Source organism: Hetaerina americana, unplaced genomic scaffold (genome assembly GCF_022747635.1).
Source record: "Hetaerina americana unplaced genomic scaffold, ioHetAmer1.1.p SCAF_10, whole genome shotgun sequence".
Taxonomy (NCBI): Eukaryota; Metazoa; Arthropoda; class Insecta; order Odonata; family Calopterygidae; genus Hetaerina; species Hetaerina americana.
In genome coordinates, this window is record NW_027286070.1 from 51,354,032 (window position 1) to 51,370,052 (window position 16,021).

The window sequence follows — 16,021 nt, forward strand, 5'->3', positions numbered from 1 at the left end:
AATGTAAGCGAAACAAAGGTCATGAGGTTTTTGAGAAAGAGGATAGCTGTTAAAGTTTAAAAAGAGGGCAAAAAAGAAGTTTTCACAAAGAAGAGGGAATTGATGACAGAAACCGTTTAGTAAGACTTTTAAGAAAAGACTAATTAAACATTTAATATGGAGCGTGTTTTTGTACGGCTCGGACACTTGTCCGTTGCAGCAAGGTGATGCGAGCAAGCGTAAAATTAAGGGCTTTTGATATACTATATCATGTGGAGAAGAATGGAAAAGGTAAAATGGTCGTAAGTGAAAAGAAGCAAATAAGAAATGGGTATGTTGGGGGAGGAGAGAGGGTTTTTGGGAGAAATCCATAGAAGGTAGAAACGGTGGATGCAGAGCATTTTAATTGGCGATGGAATGTTGAAGTCTTAGATTGAGTGGAGGAAATACGAACGGCGAGGTAGACGAAGGAAAAGCATGGTCATAGTGGACGGGATTAAGGGAGGAAAATATATGTAAGTAGAATTGAAAAACATCTTATTAAAATTTGCGCTGTCAGATTATCCTTTGTTTGGCGAGGGTCAGGAATATGTGTATTCTGTTTATGTCCACCAAAAACTAATCCTAAACGATACTCCACCTAAAAATATCATTTATTTTTTATTTATTCTTCCATAGTGGCTAATATAACGTATCCTCGTAAAATCTTTCTTCTTGCTCAGTATAACTATGCCGTCCGAAAATCATAGCATACATATCATTTCTCCATGAGATCGTGCAACACCTCTTTATCTTTTTCTTGTTTGCATTAATTTCTCGTTCAATTTTTACAATATATATTAAGGATTATATTGAACAACATAGCCAGCGTTTTTCACAACTATTCTAGCTATTTTTTTATATTTGCTTCTTCCCTGCTTTCACATATCATATGATCACTGTTAAAAATATCAGTCATCCGTCGTAGTTTGATTCCCATATGTACGTAGGTATCCATACACCACTCCACATTGAAAATGTTTTCTTCCGAATCATCAATGCAATGAACATCTTCTTACATTTCCTTGTACTGTGCATCAGTCTGAAGCAGCGTTCTCCACTACCAATTTTTATTGCTTGCCTTTCCAAAGAAATCCAAATGCCTTTTCCTTTTTTATTTCGCTTTCCTGGACCATATTTTTCTCGTATTTTCACTTTTTACCCTTCTTCAAACGATTTTATTCAGTCTTAATGCAGTTATAATTAGATTTTCTTCAATATTGGAATTTAAATACTTAGTCATAATCTTTATATACCTCCATTTCGTCATTAATGTAGTATGTCGTCAGCATGTTAACTTGACTGCGGCATCTGTGGGTTTAGTAAGTCTCTGCACCATACTGATAGTACTCCCTTGCAGTGTAGGGAGCTCTTAGTAACCGTTGCATCATCCTTCCACAAAGTTATGCTCAATATTAACCAAATTATTCACACTAATGAAGCCTGTGTGAATGAACCTGTAGTTGGCACTCTAAAACTCTTATTCTCCGGGTTTTTCTTTATACTTACTACTTAGTTGCCCAACACCTTTCTTCGCATCTTTATCTTTACATTTGCTGATCTCCCATAAACACAGGGCGACCGTGTGCTTCAGTTTCTGATCCTAAATGGATTGGCGCATTTGAGTTTTGTATTCTCTCTGGTGATTTCCGCATGGAGATCCAAGTGGAGCAATAGTTTATCTACCAAACTTTTATATCCGTAATATTTTACTTGAGAGCGTGTCAGCACGTCTGTTATTTGATTTGGCAAAATAAAAACAGAGCAATTGATAATCTGCTTCATAATATTGTGCTTCCATCGTCCGCCTTCCACATAGCTGCGCTGCGGCCGTTAAACTAATTGTTACAAGACCTACTGTGAAATGAGTGTTGCTGTAGAGACAATTGTGGACAAAAATTATTTCAGAAGCTACACACTTGTTAGGCAATAATATTTTTTTTATTATAAAATATTTGTCTGAAGAAAAGGAATACTTTATGAATTTCCGCAGCCAAATAATTGCTATTGATTACCAACACAAAGTAATAATTAAATATGTATTATAATCTAATGACAATATCCATTATGCACATTGATCTCTATATGATGATCTAATCATCATATAGACGCCTTAATACCATTAATTTTTTTGATGAGCCATGAATATAATTGGTATATTGAATGCAAACTCCCATAGAAAAAATGCTCCAGAAAGTTTCTGCGATAAAAGGGGAGTAATTTTCATTCCTTTTTGATAATCTTGCGGTAGAATTGGCATAAATAGCTTTTACCTTAAATAAACTGTCTTGCAATTCTTGCAAGAGAACCCATTCTCTGGTGTCCACTTTTTTTCTTTGTGAAAACAGTGAAGCGAATTTCGCATGCAGCTCGGAGTGAGGGGAGAATGGGAGCAGTATAATGCTCTCACCGATCGGGAAATATCTTGGGACGCCGTGTTCCCCGCTGAGTGTGCCCAAGGAGCCAATTGCCTCTCGTTATGTTCCTCCATAAATGGACGGGGGACGCGTATTCTTTTTAAGGGAAGACGGATGAAAATTTCGCTTGTCGCTCGATATGTCAAATGCATTTGAAACGTCTTTGCCCATGTTTGGCGAGGACTGTCCCCTCGTCTGACCCCGTTTCCCCCCTCGGCGTCATTTGCCCACCCCTCCCTTCCTCTCCTCCCACTCCCTCTCTTTCTGCTGCGCTGTAGATGAATGACGCCGGAAAACAAGCGGAGAGCGGACGTAATTATATTCCAATTTCAATTGCCGCCTTAGAACCGCCAACCCGCTTAAACCACATATGTACTCTTTTCGCGACAAGCAACGCATCTGCCAAGGGCTTTCATAAAATTAGGGTGAATTCAAGTTACCATTAAAGTATGATTGTCAGCTATTTTATATACTCCATTGAATGCTTTCTGCTCAGTTTGGCGTTTTGGCCGACGTGAAGTAGTATATCGTTAATCGTTAACTCTTCAACCTCTCCTAATTCTGTGTGGTAGTAGTTATAAGGGGATACGACCGACGGCTGAGATTATGCATCCATCAGGGATAGTTAGATTATCCGGTATGGGTAGGATATTCAGGGTATGTAGGAAAGATGCAAAGAAACCCGGCGTCGGCATTGGTCCACTCTTAGCAAAAGGCACCAAGAGGTACACACTTAAACGTTCCATCCGAAGGACGACGTACTCGGCTTGAAGTGCTCTCCAAATAACACCACGAGTAGGAATCAGGATACCGCTGACTTCGGGGAGGAAAACCAGTCAAAACCAACCAGAGGCATTAGCCACCTCACCATCCCGATACCCAGAATAAGGTATACACAACATTATTAGCACTAGTGTATATGGAGCGTACTACTTATTTTTATCAAAAACATTATTTTTAGTATTAAAGCTTGTGGGACTATTGCAATTATATTTTTTGTACTAAGATCATCAAAATTCCAAATTATATTTTGTAGCCAGCTGAAGTACTTCCGTGTATTGCTTGAAATACTGCTTCCAGGTACCGCTTTTTCAATTTTATAGTATGGTATTCAATCTTCCGAAATTCCTTCCATGCGAAAAAAATTGAAATTGTGTGTTTAAACCAGAGTCGCGAATCTGATCCTAGAACTTATAATAGATCATTGGCACCTAGTTGATAAATGGAGGGTAAAGAGTATAGAAGGTTACAAAAACATTACTCACTATCTCAATTACACTTTAGGTAACGGATATTTTAGCTGATACTATACCTTCAGAATAGAGAAATATATTTAAGGGAGGGAAGGGGTAACAACGCAGAGTTTCTCCGATCGAAGACAAAGACACCTCATGGCACGTATATAACTATATAGGTTAGCTACGAAATGAGCGAGTCTACTCGAAGAATAAGCTATCACGGACAATGGTAAGCGGTACGCGGGGAACATAGGAGTCCATACTTAGGTAAGGTGGTCGGGAACTTCTACAAACTCTACTCAACTTTTGAGTGACTACCGTCAGACAAGGTGCCATCAACTATCCAGAGTAGAGGGCAACAGCTCCTGTACATGAGAAAATGTGTACACAACATGGCTGGTAACGCAAGTCTATTTTAGTGCAAGCATGGTAAACATTTTTTAGATCCTGTAATATGTAAAATACAAAGATCACTATATCTGTGAATTAATTAGCCAATTTTATTGATTTATAAAACAGATGTGATGGAACCATCTCGATTAAAATATTTTGAAGGTTACCCAGTCACCCTTTTGTACCGCCGGACGAGAAACACCCGAGATGATATACATCAGTGAAACAAGCCAGTTACTTTAATATGTATTTGCGTCGAACATATGCGAGGATATAAAATTCCAAGGCAGAGACGAGTAGATTGAGATTATATGCCCTAAATGTATGTGAAATCAAATGACTCAAAGCAGATGACATTTGGAGCGGTAGCTGTAGGATAATTCACACAAGCTCCTTAAATGGATATGCGTGAGTGGTCATACTTTAGCGGACGAGTACCGAAACGGAAATGAAAATAAAAAAAATGAAATAACCGTTATTGCGATGATAGCAACGGAATTCACAGATACCGTAGTGACGACGATTTACATGGTAACCAGGGAATAAGATGATGTCCAAGGTGATGGATGTGTAGGCTGATATCGCGTTGAAGTAATAATAAAAATTAAAGGCAGAAGAAACTAATTATTATTGGTGACTGGAATGTTATCGTCGGAAACTACGAAGTAGATTAAACTGTGGGGACTAGAAAGATGAAAAAGTTCTATGAACAGCACAAATTTCTGTGGCCAATAGGGAGTTTCAAAAGCACTTGCGAAGAAGACATTCTTGGAAAATTCCGAGAGATTTGAATAGTCTCAAAATATATTACATTCTGGTGAAATATATATTTGATGGCTGGCGTGAGAGGAGCCTTTAACAAGAGCACAGGGCACTTGTCCTTGTAGACGGGGCCTCTTGGTCTGTTGTGCCAATCCATGCTTAAACTTCCTGCCACATGCAGACTGGGAGTAAGAGCACCGCGGTATGGAGGTCACCCCATCTGGGCCCAATATTGCTTAACGTCGGTGATCTAATTGGAACCAGTACCTATGTGGTTACGCCCTTTCCCAGAATATAAATTTTTTGGTAAAATGAAGTATTACTAATTATGTCAAGGAATAGTATAGAGAAAGGTTATATTTGAGATTTAATGAATAGCTATCGCAAATTTAAGAAGTTAAAGAAAAACGTCGACGAAGCCACAAGAGCCAAAAAGATTAAAAGAAACTAGGTCATCTATATTATTTCGATGGCTAGTTTAGAATGGAATGTAAAATCCTAACAACAAAGGGTCGTTTGCGGGAATATGGAAAGAAATGAAGAGTGGACTGTTGAAATACGAGGAGAAGCTGTAGGCCGGGGGAAAGCTGGGAAAAAGAAATTTGAATGACAAAAGAAAAGAATCACGTAATGAAAGAGATATAGTTAAAAATATCTAGGAATGAGGAAAAGAAAACATACATACATATGGAAAATCAACCATGAAAACCTTGAAATATTTAGTCCGGCGCAGTTGAAGATTATGAGAATAATAATCTACCGACGATTGGAGTTGGTAGCAGAGGGGCATTTAAGTGAGATCCGATTTTGAGTTAGAAGAAGTAGGGGAACAAGAGAAGCTTTACTTGCATTCTGCCTCAAAAAACAACGGGAATACAGGATAACGAACCACCGTTTATTTCATTCGTAGATCTAGAGAAGTTTTTGACGTATCCTTAAATACACGTAAATATGAATGAACCACAGAAATAGGAGATTGATACATAGAGTGCAGAATGTAATGATTAGATGCGGTGAAAGCAGAGAAGCTAAAATAAAGGCAGGTTTCCTTATTATCACCCTTTTAACGTCTACTTGTGAAAGCAGTAATTGAGATCATGAAAAATATAAAAGGTGACGCACGAAGGTACGGAGAAAGGATGAAAACGCAGCCATTCGCGGATGATATACAGGTAGCAATAATTGCCGGAAAAAAGTAACAAGGAGCTAGCCTACATGAAGAGGTGAATGAACAAATAATGCCGCGACGTAAACAAGGCTTTAAAAAGTTATCGCTTGCCGGGATGAAAATCCTAAAATTACACTAGGAAAAGACACGCTGGAATAAATGAAAGGGTAATGTAATTAAGGCAGCAAGATGAACAGCAAAGGAGCAAGCTGGATGTAGACAGAATACGGTAAAGAAGGCTTTCAATTATTGAAATGATTAATAATGACCAAAGAACTAGTCTATAACGTATGTACATGTATATGTGGGATATAGATGTTAGGAACAACAGAGAAAAGATGATTATAAGAGGTGGGAAATTGGTGCTGTAGAAGAGTTTGGCATCTTGAACTGTGTTCTCATTTTCATGGGTTATCAATCGGGGACTGGTTATAGCATCCAGGATTACCTGAAGATTGGGAGTGATGGGGAGACCCATGACAATGAGAACACGATTCACGTCGTCAAATTTTATTATTTGGAGATATAAATCTGACGCTATGACTAACGCAGCAAATATTTTGCTCCTGAGGGACGAGGTCTTTCTGTCGGAAGAATGTCCATTTATATTCTGATGTCTTAAGTGAGACATACATTATTGTAAGACTAATAGAGACAAATTTTGACAGATATTTCTGAGGGTAGACTTCCATCGATATCAGTGCACGTAGTTGCTACGTGACCGACTTCATTGTCTACGTAGTATGTTTTATTATACGTTCCAGCGTTTGTGACAGTAGAAAGTATCCTAAATCGAGTTCTGTTGGGCAAAAAAAAAATCTTTCCAAGCTTCAAGTACTCGCAACTTTTTTTAATGGTTGAATCTCGAAATTTATGCTTTTTCATAGGTAACAACCTTCGTGTAATTCTTCATAAGGGTTGTTCGTGATTTCATCAAAAATGTTACATATGTATATGCGTGCTTTCCAAACCTTTTCCCGCAAGGGCAAATCAGTCTAATTAGCTTAATATGTTTTAGTAAGCAGCTTGCTCACTTTTACTATTTAGATCGACATTTCCTTATCCTTGTGTATATTTTTTTTCTGCCACATTCATACATTGAGACAGACTCTTTTGTTAGAGAGTCTTCTAATATTCCTCACCTTGAGTCTTTTAAATCACATTCCCCCATTCACTGGTCACTCGGAGTACCCTTTCCCTCAAGTCATTTACTTTTTTCTCATATATCTGCTTAATCTATCAGCGTACCGAATTAGCGTAGCACACTTGTTTTCTACTTGTCTCTCATTTGATCGCTGAATATTCATTCTCTCTCTCTCTTTTTCAAAATAAAAATATACTTCAAGTACCTACCGAATTTCTTTGAATTTTAACCTCATCCCAATATAAAAAAATATCGCTTGCATAAATTAATATAATGAGGGATGCACTTTTATATGCTTCCAATTTCGCTGCCTTAGACAAGCATTTTATGCGACTGTCCACATACTACCCTTTCCACATACCTCCTTCCTTTCGGAATTCGTACATCTTCATCTATGATACCATCTTTCGCAAACATGATGCCAACATCGTCTATCTGTGTAATTATTTCGTCCTTTACCCTCATCATGCTTTACATTCTCCTAATCAAACATTGCTGCTATAGTTTTGGACGAATTTGTCATGAGTTTCATTTTCTCTGTAACATCTCAGGGCGCCCGCCAGAGCCCCTTGTAGACCTACTGAGCTCTTCATTAACATAACTGTATTGCCGACCTACGGAAGATTGCGTCCATTTACATCTATGATCAGTACACGGACCTATTCCTTGGATCTTTCTCACATTATCATAGAAAACTTTCAACAGCCATGGTGACATCATTGTTTCATCTGGTGCTTTACTTCAAACCATACACTCAAGGCTCCGTTCACCCTTGCCTTAGAATTATTTTCATGATCGCTATGATAGCATTCATTAACTGAGTATTTCCTCCATATTCTTTCAAAACCTGACAACTTTCCTCTGTTTACCCAGTCATATGCCTTCTCGCAAGCAACCATTTTACAATAACGTTTTTAGCACGTTCGCATTCCTCTAGTGCTTTATTAAGAGCAAATACAGTACATATATTATACAATATAGTATATTAATCCCCTTCCAAGGCTAACTTAACAAGTCACTCTTCAGATTTTGTCCAGTGTTACATTGCTTAGTATTGCTTACTCTTCTTGTCAATTCTTTAATTGACTCTTTCCTGATGTGCTCAAAATGTTACTCTCATCTCTATCTTTTTTACATTATATCTACCTCCATGCCGTTGTACAATTGTACGAGTTTTGCATTTTTTTAATAGTTTTGTAAACCTTGTATTTCTTTGCCTTACAATATTAAGCCTACATTACAGATCAATATTAAGGAAACACCTCAACCTAAATTCACTATTTACCCACGCGATGCCACAAAACTTAGCTTGTAGGCTACTTTTTCAGAAATATGCAATTTCCTTAACATATTTCGTTCTTGTAAGTGAATTCTTGAAAATATGTATTCAGAGTAAAAGGTGAAGTTATTCATGAACTATGCGCATATTTTTAATGAATAGACTAAGACGAATTGGCACTGCATTCTTCTTATACGATCTCATATGATTTCAATGAATATATAAGAAATTGGATGGATCACGATGGTCCTCAAATACCGTTAATTCCAGCCAGAAACTCTCAACAGAGGCTCTACAATATACTTACATTACTAATGCAATAAAATACATCAAAATTTTGATACTGCTCGGGTGACGTAATTTTCCTACTTCCAAAATGCAACAATCTAACATTTTCGCAGGCATACATGTACTGCAAGGTTTCCATAAAAAATTATTTGATCAATCTGAATCTTGCAAAACCTATTTCTGCGGTCCCACGTTTGAAATCCTTGAAATCCATGAAAGAAGACGGAATTGAATTCCTTAACCTTGCCTTCCTTTCCTTAACAAGGCAAAACCTGAACCTCCACACCACAATAAATTATTCTTCATTTCGGAATACAGTCTATCTCCCTTCATTTCGCAGAACATCCCTAATTCTTCCCTTCCCCTTTTCTCCCTACGCTTTCCCTTCCTTATGTAGCGTCTTCCTCAGTCGCGTAGTCTTTAGCATCCCATCGATAATCAAAATTCTTGGCATCATTATTTCCTGCCTTCATTGGATTTCACCCAAAAACCTCTCTCCTCTCGCGCCATGACCAGCACTTGTTCCTTTGTTTTCATTTCCTTCCTTTTTACGTTTCCGTCCTTTTCCACAACCACATATAAAAACCCTCAAATTCCATACTTACATCTTGCTTCAACGACCAAGTTTGTGAGAAACACAGAATCACGCTCCATAGCAAAGTTTTCAACAGTATTTACTTGAAATCCTTACTCAAAGTTTCTGCCATGAATTCCCTCCGCCTAGCGGAAACGTTCCAAACCCATATTGCAGTGACCATCTTCGTCTAACAATTTTCGAAAATACGTAAACTGTTCCATCTGATCTATATTTTCCCTATTTTTCAACTGTTCAACAGCTTCCCTCTTTCTCAAAAACCTCACACAATTTGTTTTGCTTGCATTGATTTTAATCCCACCCATCACATTGATTTAATTACGCGCTCAGCAATGACTGTAATCCCTTGGTTAACAGGTTAAACGATCATCAGTACATCTAATTAATTTCACGAATTCCCAACCGAATATCATTCCCATCTCCAGCTCCTCCAATGCCATTTTTAGCAATTCCTCTGTATATAAGTTAGAAATATTGGGTGAAAATGGACGCCTCTGTCTTACTCCTCTTCCTAACACTACCTATTCCGACTCTCCACCTCTCACTCGCATATGAGCAGAGTGAAATGCGTACAGGTCGCAGATAATTAGCCTATTCCTCTAATCTACTCCAATCTTTGGAATTGGATTTATTTATTCTACCTAATTTACGCTATCCAACTCTTTCCCGATATGTAAGAAAATAGCAAATATAATTTGATTATGATCGTTTGTATTAGCGACATCATTACTGCTATGGCACCACATATGTCCCTCCTCTCCATTCTGTGATTGATGATCCGGAGAACCGCTTTAGCTCAGCGCAAAACCAAACTTATTGTTCTATTTTCCTTACATGTGACTGCCTTTCCATTTTTGGGATGGGAACTAACACTGATCAGACGAAGTCATCCGATCTTACTCCTCCCTCATAAATGACACGAATTAGACCATAATAAATCTTTATTTCACGTTTTCATAAACCCATTAGCATTCATGAATGGTATCAATCCCCTCGGCCTCATTAAATTTAAATTTCCTTTATGCCTTTCTTTATCTCGCATTCAAGTATTCCTGGTTCTAAGCTATGTATTATATCTATCATATTATTTTCCATGACTGAAAATCCTGGACTAATATCTTTTCAGATTACAAGGTCTGTCCCAAAAATAAGTGGAATAAACTTGAGAAAGAAAATTTATTGCAGATCAAAGTACAAATTCCTAAAATTTTTCAGAAGAGCACCGTTATGTATCGACCCACCAATCATTAGTATCACGTTAAAAATACTATTTAAAAATGCAATTCACTGATCTTGGCATACCTATATCATTTACGCACAATGAGTAACCACATTAATCAACCCGAAGGTTGGTTTGGTAAGTGAGGATAGAGCTCATCTAGATCTAAGCGCAACAGTGTGTGAAATCCGCACACCTTAGTCGTGGGGCCAGATCCTTCCCCTGTGCCACCTGTGGTTCCCCAGAGCTATCTGGTGGTACTGGATTACCACGTCCCTATTCCTTGCATGAGGACACAAACAACTTGCACTTGACTTTCCGATACAGACGTAATATCTCTTCTAACTGCCTTCAATTGTTTCTTCAACTGCTGGGGAAGATACATGGCGAGTGGTTCCCCATTGCATGGTTGGCTGACTCCGCTATCGGGAGGGCAGAAGTCTTCATGTTCAAGCATGGTCGGCGAACACGAGGCTACCATTATGAGTAAGGGAGGAAAGGGATATTTTGATAGCTCTACGGACTTTCGCTCGCCTCCCTTCTCAGTTAAAACTGATGTACATGTGAGTATATAAACCCAGCTTAATAATAATGCTGATTTCCTAAATGAATACGCGTCCATGCAATACAGAACGGTTGAGAGAAGTCTAAACGTTTCAAGCCCTCGGCATCACGTCATTCGGCTTAGGACATAACCAATACAGTTCACTTCAACGTATTATTTCGGTGTAAAATAAATCTGCACTAAACAGCATTCAGCAATATTGTAAATTTATCAAAATATTTGGACACTATAAGTATACGTAGTTTAGCTCATAGAAACAGCGGTAATATTTAGTAGGTAAATTATTATTTGGCAGACTTCTGATGTTTATTGGTCGGTTTATAAATGCTATTATGTGTCAAAATGGACAGTTAAAGCACCTATTCATCAGATAAACATCTCATTCCTACACCATTCACTTCCTTCGTTACTCTTATATTTTGCTCCTCTTTTTGCTAACCGTAAATGTCAATTCAACCCCCCGCTAATTTTTCCTGCGCTGTTTGAATGTAACGCCAGAAATTAAACCACAGAAATTTCCTCTCCTCTCTGTAGAGTACTTATTCTCTTTCCAGGTTATATTATCCATTTACTATACCCCTGGTATCTCAAATACCGTCAATCTAACATTTTCCTGAAAATTCTTTTGTTTAAAACGGGTAATGGAACCTGTAACGTCATAGCAGTAATGAGAAGTTGATGAAAATGAATGTGGACCGTACGTATTTGGGATGCTTTAGTTTGCTTCATGAATTTAGATAAGGTATTCGACTAAGAGCACAAATGAGTGCATTGCAGGATAGGGGGAACCCTAAAGGAATCTTTTCAGATTCTGGAAGCATCTTATTCACATCTGTAAGTGAATCAGATTGCACGATAAGATAACCAGGTGGAGAACTCGAATGGATGTAAAGTTGGAGAGTAAAAGGTTTTCTCTTATCTTACCTCTCCTTTTTGATAGCAGTCCACAGAAATATTCTAGAGAGGAACGGAGAGGGCTAAGGGTATAAATGCAAGGAACGGGTTACTGATTAAAACAGTTATTTTTGCGAACAATAAAACTATAGTTTTGAACTTGTATTGGGTTATGCGGCTTACATTTTCAGCACTTTGACTTTGAGACTTAAATTGCTTTAACATTTCTCGGATAAAATTCCGTCTCATAGTGAAAGATATCTAAAAATTTTTTTTACAGATCTGCACGTTGTGTGAATCCTAATTCAGTGAAGATTTAAATACCTCAATTATTACATATGAAGAATCGCTTTAACGGTGAGCTCATATCTTGTCAATCAAACTTTATACCGATATTAGGATGTGATAGCTATCAGTAGTATTTACATCATCGGCGTGCATAATTAAAGGCTGAGGTGATTGTGAAACATAAATTTGACCTAATTTATGCAATAACGCCTGAATAGTAAATACCAACTATGACTATCTGGTCGGATACATGGTAAATAATGGAATACTTTATGGTGACACTACTACCTGCGACATATAGTATAATATATTTTCCCTTGTCTCCTCAACAAAAATCTCATTTCTGAATGGAAAAGTATGCCCCATCTTAACGTATGTTCTTCATACCCTTTTCGATCCTCATCTGAAAACTTTCCAAATGTTTTACATAGTAGATTACAAGCGGCATCATAAGACGTTTTCAGTACATTCCATGTCTAAAGTCATGCTACACTAGTATTCATCTATTTACATATTCACTATAAATTTTCCTGAAACCAGGGGATATTGCCTATTCCAGTTGCTTCTTCCGGCATACAAGAGTTCTCTTGCTTTGAATATCAAGTATTCTTGGTGCCAAGAAACTAAATGCTTTAATTAAGATTTTGCCGTTTATGAAAATATCATCACGCTCCCAGAAGAGAAAAACGAAATATTGCGTTAGTTCATAGGCGTTGGATACTGATTTTGAACCCGATATCTTCTCCTTTAATGCTTTCATTTTTTCATTGAAAATATTGCACAAATTCACCAGGGAAAAATCATAAGTTTGGCATGGGGATTCGTTGTCTCAGGAGATGGCGCAATAGGAACAATAGGTATTACGAATGTGGGAGGATGTCAGGCAAGGGGTAAAGAAAGGAAGGAGGGAGGGAGGGTGTGGTCAGAGAGGTACACGACAACCGCATCACTTCAATATGAGGAAGGGTCGAGTGTTGAGAGTAATGAGGGGGGCGGAGCATACGGTGAGGGTTGGGGAAGGGGGAGGGGAGGTGGGCACTCGGGGTAATAATCGAAAGACAAGAAGAGGAGAGAGAGGTGGGAGGGAAGTGGATGCTGGGAGTGAGAGGGAGGGATGTGTGATGCAGTCGGGGAAGGGGTGGGAGGTACCACGTGACCCGATGACGCAAAATACTGTGGGCCGAGCCACAGCCTCTCGCGCCCTCCCCGCCCCCTCCCTCCGCTCAATCGTCCCCTCCACCCTCCCACTGCCCTCCCCTCCCGCCGTCCTGCTACCACGCTGTACCCGCCCCATTCCGCCGGCTTCCCCCACCGCAGCCGGTCGTCCCAAGACGTGCGACTTGGGGTCTTGGAAGGCGCCCTCATCGTGGCCGGCAGCCGGCGCGCGCGTTTTCTTCTAGTTCCCGCGCAGTCTCCCGCCGCCGCCCTCGTGGTAGGATCAAAAACGTGGATCGCCTCCCCCCGCCCCCCTTACCCTCAAAACCCAGTGGGCGTTATATTGTCCTAATTTGTACTGAGAGACATGAACCCATTGAAAACTTCTATTGAGGCTTCTCGTCGGTGAACGATTCCTTTGGCCCGGGTTATTTCTGCTGTTAGTGATGGTCTCACAGTGCCGCAATGTCAGTTGAATTTGGTGAGGCATTGTGAGTGATTCCTCGCGGAATCGTGGGGGACACGCGGTATCCCAGTGACTCCGGAGACATCAACGAGCGCTGGCCGAGACTCGTGTCACAGTGTTGTATTTGCCGTTGTGTTTGGTGCGTGTTTGGTGTGCTCCCAGTGATCATTCCCTCACTCGCCACACTATTTGGATTTACGAGGACCCAATCAAGGGCCCTGGATTTCCCATCGAAGTGGATTTCGACTAACCTATCCCCCTTCACCGCGAAGTCCAAACGGTCAATCCGTGATGTCTCAGTGAAATATGACCATGTAGTGGTGACTCGTGTGCGCTCAAATAGTGGTGTTTAACTTTGAGTCCCATTTTACGTCAATGCTGCCATCGTGTATATACAAACGATGGTGATCTATTTGTACTCCTAAATCGTGTTGGTGCCACCCCCTATCGTTTAGTCTTTCGCTTTGGGACACTGACGTGAACAATATTTCCATATCGAGTGAAACTTTTATTAACAACCTCTTTAACCATTCTCAGATATTCCTTTAACATTGTCGTTTGCTATTGTTTGGCTTCCATTGAACTAAACTGATATCATCTATAAAAATCAATTAACGATATTACATGCACAAACAAATTTGTATTAATGAAATTTTCCCAAGTCAATTCTTTCTTCAAGAGCACTTTCAAAACATTTCTTTAAAATGATAGAATTTCCATTTCTGGACAGCCATTATAATAATTAGCTGCTAATATTCTGTAGATATATGTGGTAAACAATAAAGCTAACAATAAAAAAATTACTGATGGCAGATGCCCTCTGGCACATTTAAAGGTGAGGCAGAACTTAAAAAAATTACCATCGCACGCTTGTTATTCCCGACTGAATGAGTGGTTCTGCTGAATAAATCAATTGAAATTAAAATAATAGGGCCGAAACATATATTTTCCTACTAGCGGGACGCTAAATATCTGGAAATGACCGTTGATAGATTCGCTTTTGCCGTGTACATTTGATTTACAATCGCCCCTTTCAACGTATCGGGCCCATGAGCAATCCTCACGCTCAGTATTGCGGGCCGCCACGAATGTCCGGTATCGGAAAGGAAGGACTCTGGGCATAAGCGCAGCCTGTTACCGAGAACCACGGGTCGACGGGTCCCGGCACTGTGCGCCTCGGACTCGACGCCCGCGGAAGTTGAGCCGGTGTGGTCTACCGGAAGTACCGCACCTCGGGTGCAGAGGCCGCAGGGATGATGCAGCCGGGAGCCGACGCTCCCTTCGCATCCCTGCGCCACCAGCCGCCCCCACCACCCCCGCTCCAGCAGGGCTCCTACCCCTCGGTTAGCACTCCCTCCTCGCCTCTGCACCACCACGCCCACCACGCACACCATCACGGCAACCATCACCCCGCCAACCACCACCCCCTAGCGCACCACCACGCCCACCATCCCCTGGCCCACCACTTCGGAGATCCTGCACTCCAGGGATATCACCAGCCGCACCATCACCACCAGCACCACCACTCGCACCACCACCACCACCCACACCAGCAGCACCAGGGGCAGCTGTTGACCCCTCCCGCGGCCGCTCACTCCTCCTCCTCGTCCTCATCCTCCACGTCCTCGACGTCCTCGGCGGCCGCGCAGCACCAATTGGACTCGCACTCGGCCGCGGCTGCCGCAGTATCCGCTGCAGCGGCGGCAGCGGCTGCAGCGGCCGCCGCGGCCCACGCCGCAATGCCCATGGACTTGCACGTGCCGCAGGGATTCCCCTACTACCGGTGAGTGATCAAAGGTTATCACCACGGGGATCTCAACTTCTAATATGTATTTCAGCTCACAATTTCCGACGAAACCATGCTTCACGCAGGAGTACAAAGCCCTTGAATTAGAATGCTTTTATGCTTCATTAATTCAACACTAAACCTGAATTCAACTCCATATTAATTAAAAGGCCGCCAAAATCAGTATTTTGGTGGTGATTTTTGGGTCGTACAGCAATAGAAAATCGCTAAAATACGAGGATATAAATTGACCATGGAATAGGAAAAAAGTCAGCCAAAATTATTTTCGAGATATATATATATATATATATATATATATATATATATATATATATATATAATTATA

The 16,021-nt window shown here is 40.2% G+C and overlaps 1 protein-coding gene across 1 annotated transcript; it reads left to right on the forward strand.

Moving 5' to 3' along the window:
* The first annotated feature begins 15,142 nt into the window (after positions 1 to 15,142).
* Positions 15,143 to 15,676, forward strand: LOC139700329 (homeobox protein B-H1-like). Its single transcript, XM_071598968.1, has one exon. It carries the CDS (start codon positions 15,143 to 15,145, stop codon positions 15,674 to 15,676), a length of 534 nt encoding a protein of 177 aa, XP_071455069.1.
* The last annotated feature ends 345 nt before the right edge of the window (positions 15,677 to 16,021 follow it).